This window comes from Heptranchias perlo, unplaced genomic scaffold (genome assembly GCF_035084215.1).
Source record: "Heptranchias perlo isolate sHepPer1 unplaced genomic scaffold, sHepPer1.hap1 HAP1_SCAFFOLD_820, whole genome shotgun sequence".
NCBI classification, from domain to species: Eukaryota; Metazoa; Chordata; class Chondrichthyes; order Hexanchiformes; family Hexanchidae; genus Heptranchias; species Heptranchias perlo.
In genome coordinates this window covers 34,332-56,887 of record NW_027139856.1, presented here as the reverse complement: position 1 = coordinate 56,887, position 22,556 = coordinate 34,332, and the positions used below count along the sequence as shown (strand labels likewise).

General features: G+C 55.2%; 1 protein-coding gene across 1 annotated transcript in view; it reads left to right on the top strand.

Moving 5' to 3' along the window:
• Window positions 1-4,825: 4,825 nt before the first annotated feature.
• nphs1 (NPHS1 adhesion molecule, nephrin) overlaps window positions 4,826-22,556 on the top strand; it is a gene marked incomplete at its 3' end in the record, with an annotated part of 51,326 nt that continues 33,595 nt past the window's right edge. The window contains exons 1-4 of the mRNA XM_067981602.1: window positions 4,826-4,895; window positions 7,052-7,190; window positions 15,325-15,522; window positions 16,966-17,088. Of these exons, the coding sequence (XP_067837703.1) occupies window positions 7,133-7,190; window positions 15,325-15,522; window positions 16,966-17,088 (379 nt within the window). The remainder of the gene's footprint in view (window positions 4,896-7,051; window positions 7,191-15,324; window positions 15,523-16,965; window positions 17,089-22,556) is intronic.

The following is a 22,556-nucleotide window of genomic DNA, read 5'->3' as shown; positions in this document are numbered from 1 at the left end:
TGAAAAGAGGATGATTGAGAGTGTGGGGAGAGAGCCAGACTGTGACAATCAGACGCTCGTAAAACATAACGACTGAAAGCAGCATCGGCGGCGCTGAGAGAGGACGATGAAGTATGGGAAACATATGTGGAGCAGCCAGGAGAAAAGGGACTGAAGGAATCCAGCAGGGAGACCGTTTAGAAATGACTTGCACTCGACAGAAATACCAGATGGTTGACCCTTCCAGGCCTCCCCTTCGGACCCCCGCAGACACAGCCCTTCCCCCGGGGTTACTCAGCGGGCTCCCCCACCCCTCCTGCTCTCTCGCTCTCTCTCCGGCAGCAACTCCAGAGGCCTGATCCGGCCTTGCGGGCTGCTCTGCAGCGTGGTTGCCGGGGGGCAACTGGGCCTATCAATCCCCCACTCAGCTCCATAACAATGGAGGGTTTCTCTCCCCCGCTCTTCTTTTGAAATGTGGGCAGTCGGCCAGGCTGGGGGAGTCGGAGAGTCTTGGGCTGTCAGGGACGGCAATTTTAAACACCAACTCTTGGCGACAGGCCATCCAACTCCCTCACGTCAAGAGCCTTCAATGTCGTAAAACGTCCGAAGGCACGTCACAGGAGCGTTAATCAGACAGAATTTGACTCTGAGCCACATAAGGAGATGTTAGGACCGTTGACAAGAGGTTGGTTTTAAGAAGTGGTCTTAAAGGAGGAGAGAGAGAGGCGGAGAGGTTTAGGGAGGGAATTCAGAGCTCAGGGCCCAGGCAGCTGAAGGCACGGCCGCCAATGGTGGAGCGATGGGAATCGGGGGATGGACAAGAGGCCAGAATTGGAGGAGCGCAGAGATCTCGGAGGGCTGTAGGGCTGGAGGAGGTTACAGAGATCGGGAGGGGGGCGAGGGCCATGGAGGGATTTGAACACGACCTTCTCTCAGCGCTCAGTGCGCTGGTGTATTTTATATCGAGGGATTAGGGGGTGGGTTTGTGACAGTTCAAGGTGTACAAGTCCCCAAGAGCAGCCTCTGAACCTCCAGAAAGTTGGTCTCCATCTTTAGCACCTTGTGACGTTTGCCAAAGATTGTTCTCCTCAGGGGGCAAAGGCAATGACCGGTGTGGGACTGAGCCCCACAGTCCAGAACCATTCCAGGCTCCCTTCCCCCATCTCGATCTGGGTTGGGAGAGGGGCTACAATTGGCCTCAGTGCCCCTGGGTTAGAGAGAGAAGAAATCATCCCCAGTGAGAGTCGGTGTCTGTGGGACCCGTACCCCAGTGAGAGTCGGTGTCTGTGGGACCCGTACCCCAGTGAGAGTCGGTGTCTGTGGGACCCGTACCCCAGTGAGAGTCGGTGTGTGTGGGACCCGTACCCCAGTGAGAGTCGGTGTCTGTGGGACCCGTACCCCAGTGAGAGTCGGTGTCTGTGGGACCCGTACCCCAGTGAGAGTCGGTGTCCTGTGGGACCCGTACCCCAGTGAGAGTCGGTGTGTGTGGGACCCGTTACCCCAGTGAGAGTCGGTGTGTGTGGGACCCGTACCCCAGTGAGAGTCGGTGTCTGTGGGACCCGTACCCCAGTGAGAGTCGGTGTCTGTGGGACCCGTACCCCAGTGAGAGTCGGTGTCTGTGGGACCCGTACCCCAGTGAGAGTCGGTGTGTGTGGGACCCGTACCCCAGTGAGAGTCGGTGTCTGTGGGACCCGTACCCCAGTGAGAGTCGGTGTCTTCGAGGGAGGGATAAGATGGAGTGCGAGCAGCCTTGCCAATGAAGGATGAACCTGTCTCGAGTCTCTTTCACCCCCTCTCCTCCCACTAGCAGAGTTAATCCACTCACTCTCGTTCCTCAGTCCTGTTGACTTTACATCTCGGCCTGTCTCCACCAAACTTGTCCCGTCTCTGTCCAGCCTCCGTCTCTGAGCTTGGTTACCATAGCTCCCTGTTGCCATGGAAACCGCAAGGTCAGAAGACTATTATTCCAAGGCAGCCAGTTCATCAAAGGCCCGATCTAGTTCATTAAATGAAAAGAGAGAGAGAGAGAGAGAAACACCCTGCACATACCAGAATTGTCCATTCAGACTCTGACAGACTCTATCAGGGCCTCGGATCACTCCCATCCATCATCGCTTAGCGTGACCAACCCATAGAGAGGGCCAGACAGACAGGACCATCTGCTCCGACTTACCTCTTTCCCATCAGCCTGCTGGGAGACACAATGGCCCCCGACCAGCACCTTGGGGCAGTGAAAGAATTTAAAATCCAGACCTCCCAACAACTCCTGACTACACTGAGAATTCATCACAGAATTACACACAATGTACAGCACAGAAACAGGCCGTTCGGCCCAACTGGTCTATCCCGGGTGTTTATGCTCCACACGAGCCTCCTCCCTCCCTACTCCATCTCACCCTCTCACCATATCCTTCTATTCCTTTCTCCCTCATGTGTTTATCCAGCTTCCCCTTAAATCCATCTACACTATTCACCTCAACTACTCCTTGTGGGAGCGAGTTCCACATTCTCACCACTCTCTGGGTAAAGAAGTTTCTCCTGAATTCCCCATTGGATTTATTAGTGACTATTTTATATTTATGGCCCCTAGTTCTGGTCTCCCCCACAAGTGGAAACATCTTCTCTACATCTACCCTATCGAAACCCTTTCATAATCTTAAACCCCTCGATCAGGTCACCCCTCAGCCTTCTCTTTTCTCGAGGAAACAGCCTCAGTCTGTTCAATCTTTCTGGATCGTTTGAAAACCCTCAGTTCTGGATCAGCCCTTTTAAATTTACCTTCATTTCTTTTGAAGAGGGGACAAATTGCACCCCCCCAGGGTCAAAGGGGTAAATGCTTCTGGACTGGCCAATCCTGTTGTCCGATTCCCCCCCCACCCCGGACTGGCCAATCCTGTTGTCCGATTTCCCCCCTCACCCCCCGGACTGGCCAATCCTGTTGTCCGATTCCCCCCACCCCGGACTGGCCAATCCTGTTGTCCGATTTCCCCCCCTCACCCCCCCGGACTGGCCAATCCTGTTGTCCGATTCCCCCCTCACCCCCCCGGGACTGGCCAATCCTGTTGTCCGATTCCCCCCACCCCGGACTGGCCAATCCTGTTGTCCGATTCCCCCCTCACCCCCCCCCGGACTGGCCAATCCTGTTGTCCGATTCCCCCCACCCCGGACTGGGCCAATCCTGTTGTCCGATTCCCCCACCCCGGACTGGCCAATCCTGTTGTCCGATTTCCCCCTTCACCCCCCGGACTGGCCAATCCTGTTGTCCGATTCCCCCCTCACCCCCCCGCCGGACTGGCCAATCCTGTTGTCCGATTCCCCCCCCACCCCGTGACTGGCCAATCCTGTTGTCCGATTCCCCCCTCACCCCCCCGGACCTGGCCAATCCTGTTGTCCGATTCCCCCCCTCACCCCCCCCGGACTGGCCAATCCTGTTGTACTTTCCTGACCTGACCAGCAATTAATTCAGATTAATTTGGAATTAATTCTTGATCACCAGGGACAGATTGACGGGTCTCTTAAATCTCTGCTTCCATCTGTTGTCTCTCAATCTCGTTCTCTCTCTCTCTCTTTCTCTCCTTTATCGCTCCTTCTCTCTCACTGTTTATCTCCATCTGTGATTTCTTGCAGTCTATTTCTCTTTTACTCGATCAATATCTATCTCACCGTCTTTCTCTTCCACTTTGCTTTTCTCTGCCATCCCCCTCGTTCAGTCTATCACGAACTCTCTGTCTCTCACATTCTCCTCTCTCTTGATCCCACATTATCTGTCATTGTCTCTTATCTCTGATACAGAGATAAGCAATCTTACAACACCGGGTTATAGTCCAACAATTTTATTTTAAAATCACAAGCTTTCGGAGATTATCTCCATCGTCAGGTGAGTGAGTGAGACAGAGAGAGAGAGAGAAAGAGAGACACACACAGAGAAAGAGACAGAGAGACAGAGACAGAGAGAGAGAGAGAGAGAGAGAGAACAGAGGGAGAGAGACAGACAGACAGACAGAGAGATAGAGAGAGAGGTAGAGAGAGAGACACACACACATACACAGAGAAAGAGACAGAGAGAGAGAAAGTCGGAGAGAGACAGAGACAGAGAGACGGAGTTAAAGAGAGAGAGAGACAGAGGACGAGAGAGAGAAACAAACACACAGAGAAGAGACAGAGAGAGAGAGACAGACAGAGACAGAGAGAGAGAGAGCGAGAGACAGAGAGAGAGACTGAGAGAGAGAGAGAGAGACAGAAGGAGAGAGACAGACAGACAGAGAGAAAAAGACAGCGACAGAGAGAGAGACAGAGACAGAGGGAGAGAGACAGACAGAGAGAGAGAGACTGGGCGGTGATCTCCCGCTCCGTGTCTCCGGTCCCACACCGGGCGGTGATCTCCCGCTCCGTGTCTCCCGGTCCCACACCGGGCGGTGATCTCCCGCTCCGTGTCCCTCGGTCCCCACACCGGGCGGTGATCTCCCGCTCCGTGTCTCTCAGTCCCACACCGGGCGGTGATCTCCCGCTCCGTGTCTCTCGGTCCCACACCGGGCGGTGATCTCCCGCTCCGTGTCTCCCGGTCCCACACCGGGCGGTGATCTCCCGCTCCGTGTCTCTCGGTCCCACACCGGGCGGTGATCTCCCGCTCCGTGTCTCCCGGTCCCACACCGGGCGGTGATCTCCCGCTCCGTGTCTCTCGGTCCCACACCGGGCGGTGATCTCCCGCTCCGTGGGGCTCAGTCCCGGTGAATTCCCGGTACTGGTGTTCAGTTGTCCAGCTGGACCCTGTAGTGCAGAGACTCCCCCTCAGGAAGCTGCAGTGACAGGGTTGGTATGAGGGGAGGGTGATTGTCGTCATAGGAATACACGGGCTGTACAGACTGAGGGCAGGACAGGAGAGACAGAGATCGTGCAAAACTACCGAGAGAGAACAGGTAGGTGAGAGAGGGGGGAAATTTACGAGGGGAGGGAAAGGGAGGGAGAGAAGGAGAGAGGGAGCAGGAGATGGAGGGAGAGAGAGAGGGAGGGAGGAGAGAGTGAGGGAGAAAGAGGGAGCGGGAGATGGAGGGAGAGAGAGAGGGAGGGAGGGAGAGAGTGAGGGTGAAAGAGGGAGCGGGAGATGGAGGGGGAGAGAGAGAGAGGGAGGGAGAGAGAGAGAGAGAGAGGGAGGGAGAGAGTGAGGGAGAAAGAGGGAGCGGGAGATGGAGGGGGAGAGAGAGAGAGAGAGAGGGAGGGAGAGAGAGAGAGAGAGAGGGAGGGAGAGAGAGAGAGAGAGAGAGAGAGAGGGAGGGAGAGAGAGAGAGAGAGAGGGAGGGAGAGAGTGAGGGTGAAAGAGGGAGCGGGAGAAAGAAGAATTTGCGTTTCTATGGCGCCTTTCTCCACCTCAGGACGTCCTAAAGCACTTTACAGCCAATGAAGTACTTTTTTGAAGTGAGGTCACTGTTGTAATGTGGGAAACGCAGCAGGCAATTTGCGCACAGCAAGATCCCACAAACAGCAATGTGATAAATGACCAGATCATCTGTTTTTTTTGTGATGTTGGTTGAGGGATAAATATCGGCCCCAGGACACCGGGGAGAACTCCCCCCTGCTCTTCTTCAAAATAGTGGCCGTGGGATCTTTTACATCCACCTGAGAGGGGCAGACGGGGCCCTCGGTTTAACGAGGGTGGAAGTGGTGGAAAGCAGGGCTGGGGAAGGAAGTGTGACAATTGGAGAAGGTTAAGGGGGCACGGAATTAAGAGGAGGGGAGTTGGGCAGTTTCTCAGAGGGGGGCAGGAGTGGAAAGTGATGTCCCCAAGTATCCAGTTCTGGGACCGTTTCGGTTCACTCTGATTTGGGTACAAATCCAGAGGCAGGGCATCGGAATTTACAGACGACACGAAACTGGGAGGCACTGGAGGGAGGGGGTGGGGGTTGGAGATGTTGTGTAGGTGCCCCTGGGGTATCGGGGGGTGGGGTAACCAGTGGGATCTGTACCCCAGACAGAGGCAGGCCCTGCAGGCGAGGAGACAGGAATGTCTGGGAGGGGCAGGGAAAGTTTTCATTCTCTGGTGTCAGTCCCTCGAACAATCTGGGAGGAGGAATTTAATTAACTGGTAATTAATGCTGGGCCAGGACTGACATTCTGGAAGGTTGTGGGCAGTGGAGGCTGTGGGCAGATCTCAGACCTGATGGTGTTTACAGTGATGTGGAGATGCCGGCGATGGACTGGGGTTAACAATTGTAAACAATTTTACAACACCAAGTTATAGTCCAGCGATTTTATTTTTAATCCCACAAGCTTTCGGGGGCTTTCCCCTTCCTCAGGTGGTGTGGGACACTGCCTGAGGAAGGGGAAAGCCCCCGAAAGCTTGTGGGATTAAAAATAAAATCGTTGGACTATAACTTGGGGTTGTAAAATTGTTTACAGGTGTTTACAGTGACGCTGAATTAAAAACCCACTCTGAATATTTCAATGAACTGAAGGGAGCCCCACAGAGAGAGAGAGAGAGAGGGAGAGAGAGAGAGAGTGGAAGAAAGAGAGAGAGAGAGAGAAAGAAAGAGAGAGACTGAACCCCACGGAGTGGGAGATCACCGCCCAGTGTGGGACTGAGAGACACAGAGCGGGAGATCACCGCCCGGTGTGGGACCGAGAGACACGGAGCGGGAGATCACCGCCCGGTGTGGGACCGAGAGACACGGAGCGGGAGATCACCGCCCGGTGTGGGACCGAGAGACACGGAGCGGGAGATCACTGCCCGGTGTGGGACCGAGAGACACGGAGCGGGAGATCACCGCCCGGTGTGGGACCGGGAGACACGGAGCGGGAGATCACCGCCCGGTGTGGGACCGAGAGACACGGAGCGGGAGATCACCGCCCGGTGTGGGACCGAGAGACACGGAGCGGGAGATCACCGCCCGGTGTGGGACCGAGAGACACGGAGCGGGAGATCACCGCCCGGTGTGGGACCGGGAGACACGGAGCGGGAGATCACCGCCCGGTGTGGGACTGGGAGACACGGAGCGGGAGATCACACTGGTGCTTGTCGATCATTCTTCCTTTCAGATGTTTGCACTGAGATTTAATTTCCTCCTCAATCTGTTCCCAGGTTAAGATTACCTGCTCTCGTTGAACTCTGACCCGCTGAACCCTGACCCGCTGAACCCTGCCCTGCGGCCTGCACAGCAGGATGAAGTTTGGGCTATGGACCTGGCCCAGTTTCTTGCTGTTTCAATGTGTAATTGGGGGTAAGTCACTGAATTCAACCTTTAACCTTTCAAAAATTGGGGGCAATTTTTGCGCCAGTCAATGGGAATCAAACTCACTGAGATTCTTCATCAACTCATTCCCCAGGGTTAGATACAGAGTAAAGCTCCCTCTACACTGTCCCATCAAACACTCCCAGGGTCAGGTACAGGGTTAGATACAGAGTAAAGCTCCCTCTACACTGTCCCATCAAACACTCCCAGGGTCAGGTACAGGGTTAGATACAGAGTAAAGCTCCCTCTACACTGTCCCATCAAACACTCCCAGGGCAGGTACAGGGTTAGATACAGAGTAAAGCTCCCTCTACACTGTCCCATCAACACTCCCAGGGCAGGTACAGGGTTAGATACAGAGTAAAGCTCCCTCTACACTGTCCCATCAAACACTCCCAGGGCAGGTACAGGGTTAGATACAGAGTAAAGCTCCCTCTACACTGTCCCATCAAACACTCCCAGGGTCAGGTACAGGGTTAGATACAGAGTAAAGCTCCCTCTACACTGTCCCATCAAACACTCCCAGGGCAGGTACAGGGTTAGATACAGAGTAAAGCTCCCTCTACACTGTCCCATCAAACACTCCCAGGGTCAGGTACAGGGTTAGATACAGAGTAAAGCTCCCTCTACACTGTCCCATCAAACACTCCCAGGGCAGGTACAGGGTTAGATACAGAGTAAAGCTCCCTCTACACTGTCCCATCAAACACTCCCAGGGTCAGGTACAGGGTTAGATACAGAGTAAAGCTCCCTCTACACTGTCCCATCAAACACTCCCAGGGTCAGGTACAGGGTTAGATACAGAGTAAAGCTCCCTCTACACTGTCCCATCAAACACTCCCAGGGCAGGTACAGGGTTAGATACAGAGTAAAGCTCCCTCTACACTGTCCCATCAAACACTCCCAGGGCAGGTACAGGGTTAGATACAGAGTAAAGCTCCCTCTACACTGTCCCATCAAACACTCCCAGGGCAGGTACAGGGTTAGATACAGAGTAAAGCTCCCTCTACACTGTCCCATCAAACACTCCCAGGGCAGGTACAGGGTTAGATACAGAGTAAAGCTCCCTCTACACTGTCCCATCAAACACTCCCAGGGCAGGTACAGGGTTAGATACAGAGTAAAGCTCCCTCTGCACTGTCCCATCAAACTCTCCCAGGGCAGGTACAGGGTTAGATACAGAGTAAAGCTCCCTCTACACTGTCCCATCAAACACTCCCAGGGCAGGTACAGGGTTAGATACAGAGTAAAGCTCCCTCTACACTGTCCCATCAAACACTCCCAGGGCAGGTACAGGGTTAGATACAGAGTAAAGCTCCCTCTACACTGTCCCATCAAACACTCCCAGGGCAGGTACAGGGTTAGATACAGAGTAAAGCTCCCTCTACACTGTCCCATCAAACACTCCCAGGGCAGGTACAGGGTTAGATACAGAGTAAAGCTCCCTCTACACTGTCCCATCAAACACTCCCAGGGCAGGTACAGGGTTAGATACAGAGTAAAGCTCCCTCTACACTGTCCCATCAAACACTCCCAGGGTCAGGGACAGGGTTAGATACAGAGTAAAGCTCCCTCTACACTGTCCCATCAAACACTCCCAGGGCAGGTACAGGGTTAGATACAGAGTAAAGCTCCCTCTACACTGTCCCATCAAACACTCCCAGGGCAGGTACAGGATTAGATACAGAGTAAAGCTCCCTCTACACTGTCCCATCAAACACTCCCAGGGCAGGTACAGGGTTAGATACAGAGTAAAGCTCCCTCTACACTGTCCCATCAAACACTCCCAGGGCAGGTACAGGGTTAGATACAGAGTAAAGCTCCCTCTACACTGTCCCATCAAACACTCCCAGGGCAGGTACAGGGTTAGATACAGAGTAAAGCTCCCTCTACACTGTCCCATCAAACACTCCCAGGGCAGGTACAGGGTTAGATACAGAGTAAAGCTCCCTCTACACTGTCCCATCAAACACTCCCAGGGCAGGTACAGGGTTAGATACAGAGTAAAGCTCCCTCTACACTGTCCCATCAAACACTCCCAGGGCAGGTACAGGGTTAGATACAGAGTAAAGCTCCCTCTACACTGTCCCATCAAACACTCCCAGGGCAGGTACAGGGTTAGATACAGAGTAAAGCTCCCTCTACACTGTCCCATCAAACACTCCCAGGGCAGGTACAGGGTTAGATACAGAGTAAAGCTCCCTCTACACTGTCCCATCAAACACTCCCAGGGCAGGTACAGGGTTAGATACAGAGTAAAGCTCCCTCTACACTGTCCCATCAAACACTCCCAGGGCAGGTACAGGGTTAGATACAGAGTAAAGCTCCCTCTACACTGTCCCATCAAACACTCCCAGGGCAGGTACAGGGTTAGATACAGAGTAAAGCTCCCTCTACACTGTCCCATCAAACACTCCCAGGGTCAGGGACAGGGTTAGATACAGAGTAAAGCTCCCTCTACACTGTCCCATCAAACACTCCCAGGGCAGGTACAGGGTTAGATACAGAGTAAAGCTCCCTCTACACTGTCCCATCAAACACTCCCAGGGCAGGTACAGGATTAGATACAGAGTAAAGCTCCCTCTACACTGTCCCATCAAACACTCCCAGGGCAGGTACAGGGTTAGATACAGAGTAAAGCTCCCTCTACACTGTCCCATCAAACACTCCCAGGGCAGGTACAGGGTTAGATACAGAGTAAAGCTCCCTCTACACTGTCCCATCAAACACTCCCAGGGCAGGTACAGGGTTAGATACAGAGTAAAGCTCCCTCTACACTGTCCCATCAAACACTCCCAGGGCAGGTACAGGGTTAGATACAGAGTAAAGCTCCCTCTACACTGTCCCATCAAACATTCCCAGGGTCAGGTACAGGGTTAGATACAGAGTAAAGCTCCCTCTACACTGTCCCATCAAACACTCCCAGGGTCAGGTACAGGGTTAGATACAGAGTAAAGCTCCCTCTACACTGTCCCATCAAACACTCCCAGGGTCAGGTACAGGGTTAGATACAGAGTAAAGCTCCCTCTACACTGTCCCATCAAACACTCCCAGGGCAGATACAGGGTTAGATACAGAGTAAAGCTCCCTCTACACTGTCCCATCAAACACTCCCAGGGTCAGGTACAGGGTTAGATACAGAGTAAAGCTCCCTCTACACTGTCCCATCAAACACTCCCAGGGTCAGGTACAGGGTTAGATACAGAGTAAAGCTCCCTCTACACTGTCCTATCAAACACTCCCAGGGCAGGTACAGGGTTAGATACAGAGTAAAGCTCCCTCTACACTGTCCTATCAAACACTCCCAGGGTCAGGTACAGGGTTAGATGCAGAGTAAAGCTCCCTCTACACTGTCCCATCAAACACTCCCAGGGTCAGGTACAGGGTTAGATACAGAGTAAAGCTCCCTCTACACTGTCCCATCAAACACTCCCAGGGCAGGTACAGGGTTAGATACAGAGTAAAGCTCCCTCTACACTGTCCCATCAAACACTCCCAGGGCCGGTACAGGGTTAGATACAGAGTAAAGCTCCCTCTACACTGTCCCATCAAACACTCCCGGGGCAGGTACAGGGTTAGATACAGAGTAAAGCTCCCTCTACACTGTCCCATCAAACACTCCCAGGGTCAGGTACAGGGTTAGATACAGAGTAAAGCTCCCTCTACACTGTCCCATCAAACACTCCCAGGGTCAGGTACAGGGTTAGATACAGAGTAAAGCTCCCTCTACACTGTCCCATCAAACACTCCCAGGGTCAGGTACAGGGTTAGATACAGAGTAAAGCTCCCTCTACACTGTCCCATCAAACACTCCCAGGGCAGGTACAGGGTTAGATACAGAGTAAAGCTCCCTCTACACTGTCCCATCAAACACTCCCAGGGCAGGTACAGGGTTAGATACAGAGTAAAGCTCCCTCTACACTGTCCCATCACACACTCCCAGGGTCAGGTACAGGGTTAGATACAGAGTAAAGCTCCCTCTACACTGTCCCATCAAACACTCCCAGGGTCAGGTACAGGGTTAGATACAGAGTAAAGCTCCCTCTACACTGTCCCATCAAACACTCCCAGGGCAGGTACAGGGTTAGATACAGAGTAAAGCTCCCTCTACACTGTCCCATCAAACACTCCCAGGGTCAGGTACAGGGTTAGATACAGAGTAAAGCTCCCTCTACACTGTCCCATCAAACACTCCCAGGGTCAGGTACAGGGTTAGATACAGAGTAAAGCTCCCTCTACACTGTCCCATCAAACACTCCCAGGGCAGGTACAGGGTTAGATACAGAGTAAAGCTCCCTCTACACTGTCCCATCAAACACTCCCAGGGCAGGTACAGGGTTAGATACAGAGTAAAGCTCCCTCTACACTGTCCCATCAAACACTCCCAGGGCAGGTACAGGGTTAGATACAGAGTAAAGCTCCCTCTACACTGTCCCATCAAACACTCCCAGGGCAGGTACAGGGTTAGATACAGAGTAAAGCTCCCTCTACACTGTCCCATCAAACACTCCCAGGGCAGGTACAGGGTTAGATACAGAGTAAAGCTCCCTCTACACTGACCCATCAAACACTCCCGGGGCAGGTACAGGGTTAGATACAGAGTAAAGCTCCCTCTACACTGTCCCATCAAACACTCCCAGGGCAGGTACAGGGTTAGATACAGAGTAAAGCTCCCTCTACACTGTCCCATCAAACACTCCCAGGACAGGTACAGGGTTAGATACAGAGTAAAGCTCCCTCTACACTGTCCCATCAAACACTCCCAGGGCAGGTACAGGGTTGGATACAGAGTAAAGCTCCCTCTACACTGTCCCATCAAACACTCCCAGGGCAGGTACAGGGTTAGATACAGAGTAAAGCTCCCTCTACACTGTCCCATCAAACACTCCCGGGGCAGGTACAGGGTTAGATACAGAGTAAAGCTCCCTCTACACTGTCCCATCAAACACTCCCAGGGTCAGGTACAGGGTTAGATACAGAGTAAAGCTCCCTCTACACTGTCCCATCAAACACTCCCAGGGCAGGTACAGGGTTAGATACAGAGTAAAGCTCCCTCTACACTGTCCCATCAAACACTCCCAGGGCAGGTACAGGGTTAGATACAGAGTAAAGCTCCCTCTACACTGTCCCATCAAACACTCCCAGGGCAGGTACAGGGTTAGATACAGAGTAAAGCTCCCTCTACACTGTCCCATCAAACACTCCCGGGGCAGGTACAGGGTTAGATACAGAGTAAAGCTCCCTCTACACTGTCCCATCAAACACTCCCAGGGCAGGTACAGGGTTAGATACAGAGTAAAGCTCCCTCTACACTGTCCCATCAAACACTCCCAGGACAGGTACAGGGTTAGATACAGAGTAAAGCTCCCTCTACACTGTCCCATCAAACACTCCCAGGGCAGGTACAGGGTTGGATACAGAGTAAAGCTCCCTCTACACTGTCCCATCAAACACTCCCAGGGCAGGTACAGGGTTAGATACAGAGTAAAGCTCCCTCTACACTGTCCCATCAAACACTCCCGGGGCAGGTACAGGGTTAGATACAGAGTAAAGCTCCCTCTACACTGTCCCATCAAACACTCCCAGGGCAGGTACAGGGTTAGATACAGAGTAAAGCTCCCTCTACACTGTCCCATCAAACACTCCCAGGGCAGGTACAGGGTTGGATACAGAGTAAAGCTCCCTCTACACTGTCCCATCAAACACTCCCAGGGCAGGTACAGGGTTGGATACAGAGTAAAGCTCCCTCTACACTGTCCCATCAAACACTCCCAGGGCAGGTACAGGGTTAGATACAGAGTAAAGCTCCCTCTACACTGTCCCATCAAACACTCCCAGGGCAGGTACAGGGTTGGATACAGAGTAAAGCTCCCTCTACACTGTCCCATCAAACACTCCCAGGGCAGGTACAGGGTTAGATACAGAGTAAAGCTCCCTCCACACTGTCCCATCAAACACTCCCAGGGTCAGGTACAGGGTTAGATACAGAGTAAAGCTCCCTCTACACTGTCCCATCAAATACTCCCGGGGCAGGTACAGGGTTAGATACAGAGTAAAGCTCCCTCTACACTGTCCCATCAAACACTCCCAGGGCAGGTACAGGGTTAGATACAGAGTAAAGCTCCCTCTACACTGTCCCATCAAACACTCCCAGGGCAGGTACAGGGTTAGATACAGAGTAAAGCTCCCTCTACACTGTCCCATCAAACACTCCCAGGGTCAGGTACAGGGTTAGATACAGAGTAAAGCTCCCTCTACACTGTCCCATCAAACACTCCCAGGGTCAGGTACAGGGTTAGATACAGAGTAAAGCTCCCTCTACACTGTCCCGTCAAACACTCCCAGGGTCAGGTACAGGGTTAGATACAGAGTAAAGCTCCCTCTACACTGTCCCATCAAACACTCCCAGGACAGGTACAGGGTTAGATACAGAGTAAAGCTCCCTCTACACTGTCCCATCAAACACTCCCAGGGCAGGTACAGGGTTGGATACAGAGTAAAGCTCCCTCTACACTGTCCCATCAAACACTCCCAGGGCAGGTACAGGGTTAGATACAGAGTAAAGCTCCCTCTACACTGTCCCATCAAACACTCCCAGGGCAGGTACAGGGTTGGATACAGAGTAAAGCTCCCTCTACACTGTCCCATCAAACACTCCCAGGGCAGGTACAGGGTTAGATACAGAGTAAAGCTCCCTCCACACTGTCCCATCAAACACTCCCAGGGTCAGGTACAGGGTTAGATACAGAGTAAAGCTCCCTCTACACTGTCCCATCAAATACTCCCGGGGCAGGTACAGGGTTAGATACAGAGTAAAGCTCCCTCTACACTGTCCCATCAAACACTCCCAGGGCAGGTACAGGGTTAGATACAGAGTAAAGCTCCCTCTACACTGTCCCATCAAACACTCCCAGGGCAGGTACAGGGTTAGATACAGAGTAAAGCTCCCTCTACACTGTCCCATCAAACACTCCCAGGGTCAGGTACAGGGTTAGATACAGAGTAAAGCTCCCTCTACACTGTCCCATCAAACACTCCCAGGGTCAGGTACAGGGTTAGATACAGAGTAAAGCTCCCTCTACACTGTCCCGTCAAACACTCCCAGGGTCAGGTACAGGGTTAGATACAGAGTAAAGCTCCCTCTACACTGTCCCATCAAACACTCCCAGGACAGGTACAGGGTTAGATACAGAGTAAAGCTCCCTCTACACTGTCCCATCAAACACTCCCAGGGCAGGTACAGGGTTGGATACAGAGTAAAGCTCCCTCTACACTGTCCCATCAAACACTCCCAGGGCAGGTACAGGGTTAGATACAGAGTAAAGCTCCCTCTACACTGTCCCATCAAACACTCCCGGGGCAGGTACAGGGTTAGATACAGAGTAAAGCTCCCTCTACACTGTCCCATCAAACACTCCCAGGGCAGGTACAGGGTTAGATACAGAGTAAAGCTCCCTCTACACTGTCCCATCAAACACTCCCAGGGCAGGTACAGGGTTGGATACAGAGTAAAGCTCCCTCTACACTGTCCCATCAAACACTCCCAGGGCAGGTACAGGGTTAGATACAGAGTAAAGCTCCCTCCACACTGTCCCATCAAACACTCCCAGGGTCAGGTACAGGGTTAGATACAGAGTAAAGCTCCCTCTACACTGTCCCATCAAATACTCCCGGGGCAGGTACAGGGTTAGATACAGAGTAAAGCTCCCTCTACACTGTCCCATCAAACACTCCCAGGGCAGGTACAGGGTTAGATACAGAGTAAAGCTCCATCTACACTGTCCCATCAAACACTCCCAGGGCAGGTACAGGGTTAGATACAGAGTAAAGCTCCCTCTACACTGTCCCATCAAACACTCCCAGGGCAGGGACAGGGTTAGATACAGAGTAAAGCTCCCTCCACACTGTCCCATCAAACACTCCCAGGGCAGGGACAGGGTTAGATACAGAGTAAAGCTCCCTCTACACTGTCCCATCAAACACTCCCAGGGCAGGTACAGGGTTAGATACAGAGTAAAGCTCCCTCTACACTGTCCCATCAAACACTCCCCGGGGCAGGTACAGGGTTAGATACAGAGTAAAGACAGCGATTGTTTCCTTGTTGTGTGTTTTCTGTTGTCAGGGTCCAATGAGCAGAGACAGCTGTTCCGGAAGCAGCCGGAGAACAGGACCTCGATCGAGGGGGAGGTGGCGATCCTGGAGTGTGAGGTGGAGAATCCCTCGGGCCTGGTGCAGTGGGTGAAGGATGGGCTCCTGCTGGGACCAGGCCGTGTCCTGCCCGGATTCCCCCGTTACCGTGTGACTGGGAGCAAGGCCGCAGGTACACAGGGCAGAGTCTCCCCGATACATAGAGACCCCCCCCCCGGATAGACTGAGACCCCCCTATAGATCGGGACCCCCCAATAGACCGAAACCCCCCGATAGATTGAGACTCTCCGAGAGATCGGGACCCCCGATAGACCAAGACCCCCCGAGAGATCGGGACCCCCCCCGATAGACCGAGACCCCCCCGGGAGATTGGGACCCCCCCCGATAGACCGAGACCCCCCCGAGATATCGGGACCCCCCGATAGATTGAGACTCTCCGAGAGATCGGGACCCCCGATAGACCGAGACCCCCCCCCCCCGAGAGATCGGGACCCCCCGATAGACTGAGACCCCCCGAGAGATCGGGACCCCCCCCCGATAGACCGAGAACCCCCCCGAGAGATTGGGACCCCCCCCGATAGACTGAGACCCCCCGATCGACCGAGACCCCCCGATCGACCGAGACCCCCCGATAGACCGAGACCCCCCGATAGACCAGGACCCCCTGATAGGCTGAGACCCCCCGATCGACTGGACCCCCCGATAGACTGAGACCCCCCGATCGACTGAGACCCCCCGATCGACCGAGACCCCCCGATCGACTGGACCCCCCGATAGACTGAGACCCCCCGATCGACTGAGACCCCCCCGATAAACTGAGACCCCCCGATAGACTGGACCCCCCGATAAACTGAGACCCCCCGATCGACTGAGACCCCCCGATCGACTGAGACCCCCCGATAGACTGGACCCCCCGATAAACTGAGACCCCCCGATAGACTGGACCCCCCGATAGACTGGACCCCCCGATAAACTGAGACCCCCCGATAGACTGGACCCCCCGATCGACCGAGACCCCCCGATAGACTAGACCCCCCCATAGACTGAGACCCCCCGATAGACTGGACCCCCCGTTCGACCGAGACCCCCCGATAGACTGGACCCCCCGATAGACTGGACCCCCCGATAGCCTGGACCCCCCGATCAACTGAGACCACCTGATAGACTGGACCCCCCGATCGACTGAGACCCCCCGATAAACTGAGACCCCCCGATAGACTGGACCCCCCGATAGACTGGACCCCCCGATCGACCGAGACCCCCCGATAGACTAGACCCCCCGATAGACTGAGACCCCCCGATAGACTGGACCCCCCGATCAACTGAGACCACCTGATAGACCGAGACCCCCCCCCCCCCGATCGATCGGGACCCTCACTTTCCCCCGATCGCGGGTTTCAATCATCTCCACCTGTTACAGGAGGAACAGGAAGAGGCCATTCAGCCCCTCAAACCGATATCATCCTGGTGAGTCCAGCATCGACCCACTCCTCAACCTTCACACCCTGTCCCACCGACCGCCGATCAGCCTCTCCTGGGCCAATAGTCGGGGCAGGCGACCTCTTGACCTTTGCCCATCAGTTTGTGCTAACCTCTGCCCTTTGGCCCTCCCTAGGGGTATTTAACCTCCAGATTGAGAAGGCGGGGCTGGAGGACGATGCCTCTTATCAGTGCCAGGTCAGTAGATCAGACTCCAGTCTGGGGATCATCTCCAACACTGCTTGGCTGGACGTCCTGAGTGAGTACAATGTGATAAATGACCAGATCATCTGTTTTTTTTAGTGATGTCGGTCGAGGGATAAATATCGGCCCCAGGACACCGGGGAGAACTCCCCCTGCTCTTCTTCAAAATAGTGGCCGTGGGATCTTTTACATCCACCTGAGAGGGCAGACGGGGCCCTCGGTTTAACGTCTCATCCAAAAGACGTCTCAGTACTGACCCTCCGATGTGCAGCACTCCCTCATTACTGACCCTCCGACAGTGCAGCGCTCCCTCAGTACTGACCCTCCGACAGTGCGGCGCTCCCTCAGTACTGACCCTCCGACAGTGCGGCGCTCCCTCAGTACTGACCCTCCGACAGTGCGGCGCTCCCTCAGTACTGACCCTCCGACAGTGCAGCGCTCCCTCAGTACTGACCCTCCGACAGTGCGGCGCTCCCTCAGTACTGACCCTCCGACAGTGCAGCGCTCCCTCAGTACTGACCCTCCGACAGTGCAGCGCTCCCTTAGTACTGACCCTCCGACAGCGCGGCGCTCCCTCAGCACTGGCACTGGGGGAGTGTCGGCCTGGATTACGGGGCTCAAGTCTCTGGAGTGGGGGCTCGAACCCACGACCTTCTGACTCAGAGGGGAGAGGGAGAGACCCTGGGTGACACAAGTGACTCCAGTCCCACCCCAACCTGGTTGACTCTGAACCACCCTTTAAAGTGGCCAGTGAGTTGTATCAAACCGTATCGAGGGACGCCTGGGGCTCGCCATTAGATGTCGGCCTTGCGTTTGGCCATCACAGCCTGAGCTCCGGAGTTGACTCAGGTCTCAGGATGTGCTCGCGGTGTCTGTCGGTGAGGATTTGCTCCCCTGCCTGTATCCGAACCCCTTTCCATGGCCGAGAAGACATCAGCTGTTTGACGTTCCCGACGGATAATTATCCGAGGCTGGGGAGATTCCTGGGAGCTGAACCCAGGCCTTGTCCTTTTGTTCACTTCCTCACGGAGTATCATTGGAGGATCGAGCTGGAATCTCACTCCCCCCAACGACTGATTGATCCCGGGGATCGGTGATCGGGGATCGGTGATCGGGGATTGTGGATCGGGGATCGGTGATCGGTGATCGGGGATCGGGGGTCGGTGATCGGGGATCGGTGATCGGGGATCGGTGATCGGTGATCGGTGATCGGTGATCGGGGATCGGGGATTGGGGGTCGGTGATCGGGGATCGGTGATCGGGGATCGGTGATCGGTGATCGGGGATCGGTGATCGGGGATCGGGGATCGGGGAATGGGGATCGGTGATCGGGGATCGGGGATCGGGGATCGGTGATCGGGGATCGGGGATCGGGGATCGGCGATCGGGGATCGGGGATCGGTGATCGGTGGTCGGGGTTCGGTGATCGGTGATCGGTGATCGGGGATCGGGGGTCGGTGATCGGTGATCGGTGATCGGGGATCGGGGGTCGGTGATCGGGGATCGGGGATCGGGGATCGGCGATCGGGGGGGATCGGTGGTCGGGGATCGGTGATCGGGGATCGGGGATCGGCGATCGGTGGTCGGGGATCGGGGATCGGGGGGGATCGGGGATCGGTGATCGGGGATCGGGGATCGGGGATCGGTGATCGGGGAATGGGGATCGGGGATCGGGGATCGGCGATCGGGGATCGGTGATCGGGGATCGGGGATCGGCGATCGGCGATCGGTGGTCGGGGGTCGGTGATCGGTGATCGGGGATCGGGGGTCGGGGGTCGGTGATCGGTGATCGGCGATCGGGGATCGGTGATCGGGGATCGGGGATCGGTGATCGGGGATCGGGGGTCGGTGATCGGTGATCGGGGATCGGGGGTCGGTGATCGGGGATCGGGGATCGGGGATCGGGGATCGGTGATCGGCGATCGGGGGGGATCGGTGGTCGGGGATCGGTGATCGGGGATCGGGGATCGGGGGGGATCGGGGATCGGCGATCGGGGATCGGGGATCGGGGATCGGGGATCGGTGGTCGGTGATCGGGGATCGGTGATCGGGGATCGGGGATCGGTGATCGGGAATCGGTGATCGGTGGTCGGGGATCGGTGATCGGTGGTCGGGGATCGGTGATCGGTGATCGGTGATCGGGGATCGGTGATCGGTGATCGGGGATCGGTGATCGGTGATCGGTGATCGGGGATCGGTGATCGGTGGTCGGTGATCGGGGGTCGGGGGTCGGTGATCGGTGATCGGTGATCGGGGATCGGGGGTCGGGGGTCGGTGATCGGGGATCGGTGATCGGTGATCGGGGATCGGGGGTCGGTGATCGGTGATCGGGGATCGGGGATCGGTGGTCGGTGGTCGGTGATCGGTGATCGGTGATCGGGGATCGGGGATCGGTGATCGGGGATCGGTGATCGGGGATCGGGGATCGGTGATCGGTGATCGGGGGTCGGTGATCGGTGATCGGGGATCGGTGATCGGTGGTCGGTGATCGGGGGTCGGGGGTCGGTGATCGGTGATCGGTGATCGGGGATCGGTGATCGGTGATCGGGGATCGGGGGTCGGTGATCGGTGATCGGGGATCGGTGATCGGTGATCGGGGATCGGGGGTCGGTGATCGGTGATCGGGGATCGGGGATCGGTGATCGGTGATCGGTGATCGGGGATCGGGGATCGGTGATCGGGGATCGGGGGTCGGTGATCGGTGATCGGTGATCGGGGATCGGGGGTCGGTGATCGGTGATCGGGGATCGGTGATCGGTGATCGGTGATGTGTGGAGTCTGAGGGGCCTTAACCGAATTTCACTTTACAATAACTCCCATTTCTACAGCACTTTTAACGCAGTAAAATGTCCCAAGATCCTTCACAGGAGCGTAAATCAGACAGAATTTGACACCGAGACACATCAGGAGATATTAGGACAGGTGACCAAAAGCTCGGTCAAAGAGGGAGGTTTTAAGGAGCGTCTTAAAGGAGGAGAGAGAGAGGCGGAGAGGTTTAGGGAGGGAATTCCAGAGCTCAGGGCCCAGGCAGCTGAAGGCACGGCCGCCAATGGTGGAGCGATGGGAATCGGGGGATGGACAAGAGGCCGGAATTGTAGGAGGGCAGAGATCTCGGAGGGTCGTAGGGGCTGGAGGAGGTTACAGGGATAGGGAGGGGGGCGAGGGCCATGGAGGGATTTGAACAGGAGGATGAGAATTTTAAAAATCGAGGCGTTCCCGGACCGGGAGCCGATGGAGGTCAGTGAGCACAGGGGGTGATGGGTGAACGGGACTCGGTGAGAGTTAGGATACGGGGGCAGAGTTTTGGATGAGCTGAAGTTTACAGAAGGTGGAAGATGGGAGACCGGCCAGGAGTTGGAACAGGAAGTTAGAAATCTAATCGTCCTGATTCCGAAACATCAACTCAAACCATCGGAAGCCGAGGGCAGGTCGGGGAATGTTCACTGATCACATCTCCTGCACTCTGCTCCACGCTCCCTCTCTCAAATACTTTCTCTGCACCTTGACTTTATCGTTACCCTGCCCAAATTCCACGTCCCACTCTCTCTCCCCCATCCCCGTCCCGCACTCTCTCTCCCTCCACCCACAGTCAGTAGGTTCACCGTCCCCGAAACATTCACTGAAACTTATTGAAATGCGACTGATCAAGAACTGGGTCCATTTCACAGACAACACAGGCGCCATCTTCTGTTCAACACAAAGTAACACATGGATATTACCCTCGAACTGGGGTACGGGTCCCACACACACCGACTCTCACTGGGGTACGGGTCCCACACACACCGACTCTCACTGGGGTACGGGTCCCACACACACCGACTCTCACTGGGGTACGGGTCCCACACACACCGACTCTCACTGGGGTACGGGTCCCACACACACCGACTCTCACTGGGGTACGGGTCCCACAGACACCGACTCTCACTGGGGTACGGGTCCCACACACACTGACTCTCACTGGGGTACGGGTCCCACAGACACTGACTCTCACTGGGGTACGGGTCCCACACACACTGACTCTCACTGGGGTACGGGTCCCACACACACCGACTCTCACTGGGGTACGGGTCCCACACACACCGACTCTCACTGGGGTACGGGTCCCACACACACACTGACTCTCACTGGGGTACGGGTCCCACACACACCGACTCTCACTGGGGTACGGGTCCCACACACACCGACTCTCACTGGGGTACGGGTCCCACAGACACCGACTCTCACTGGGGTACGGGTCCCACACACACCGACTCTCACTGGGGTACGGGTCCCACACACACCGACTCTCACTGGGGTACGGGTCCCACACACACCGACTCTCACTGGGGTACGGGTCCCACAGACACCGACTCTCACTGGGGTACGGGTCCCACAGACACCGACTCTCACTGGGGTACGGGTCCCACACACACCGACTCTCACTGGGGTACGGGTCCCACACACACCGACTCTCACTGGGGTACGGGTCCCACACACACCGACTCTCACTGGGGTACGGGTCCCACGGACACCGACTCTCACTGGGGTACGGGTCCCACACACACCGACCTTCACTGGGATACAGGTTCAGCAATTCTAGCTGATTTAAGAACATAAGAAATAGGAGCAGGAATAGGCCATTCGGTCCCTCGAGCCTGCTCCGCCATTCAGTCAGATCATGGCTGATCTTCGACCTCAACTCCACTTTCCCGCCTGATCCCCATATCCCTCGATTCCCCGAGTCCAAAAATCTATCGATCTCAGCCTTGAATATACTCAACGACTGAGCATCCACAGCCCTCTGGGGTAGAGAATTCCAAAGATTCACAACCCTCTGAGTGAAGAAATTCCTCCTCATCTCAGTCCTAAATGGCCGACCCCTGATCCTGAGACTATGCCCCCTGGTTCTAGACTCTCCAGCCAGGGGAAACAGCCTCTCAGCATCTACCCTGTCAACCCCCATCAGAATCTTATATGTTTCAATGAGATCACCTCTCATTCTTCTAAATTCTAGAGAGTATCGGTCCAATTTCCTCGCGCTCTAACCCGGGGGTCGCTGGACAGTGATCGGGAGCAGGAACCTGGGCTGATTTCCCCCTCTCTCTAACCCAGGGGTCACTGGACAGTGATCAGGAGCAGGAACCCTGGCTGATTTCCCCCCTCTCTCTAACCCAGGGGTCACTGGACAGTGATCAGGAGCAGGAACCCTGCCTGATTTCCCCCTCTCTCTAACCCGGGGGTCGCTGGACAGTGATCAGGAGCAGGAACCCTGGCTGATTTCCCCCTCTCTCTAACCCGGGGGTCGCTGGACAGTGATCAGGAGCAGGAACCCTGGCTGATTTCCCTCTCTCTAACCCAGGAGTCACTGGACAGCAAACAGAGTCTATTTAATTAGTCACAACGAAGGACAGTAAATGGAAATCGGGACCAAAACTGCAGCAAAGTCTCCCGATAAAAGCAGGATTATTTCTCCGGTAGAATGCAGTGAGTGAAGGAGAGTTACCGAATGCAAATGATGTGGGTAAAATCGATACCAGTCACTCA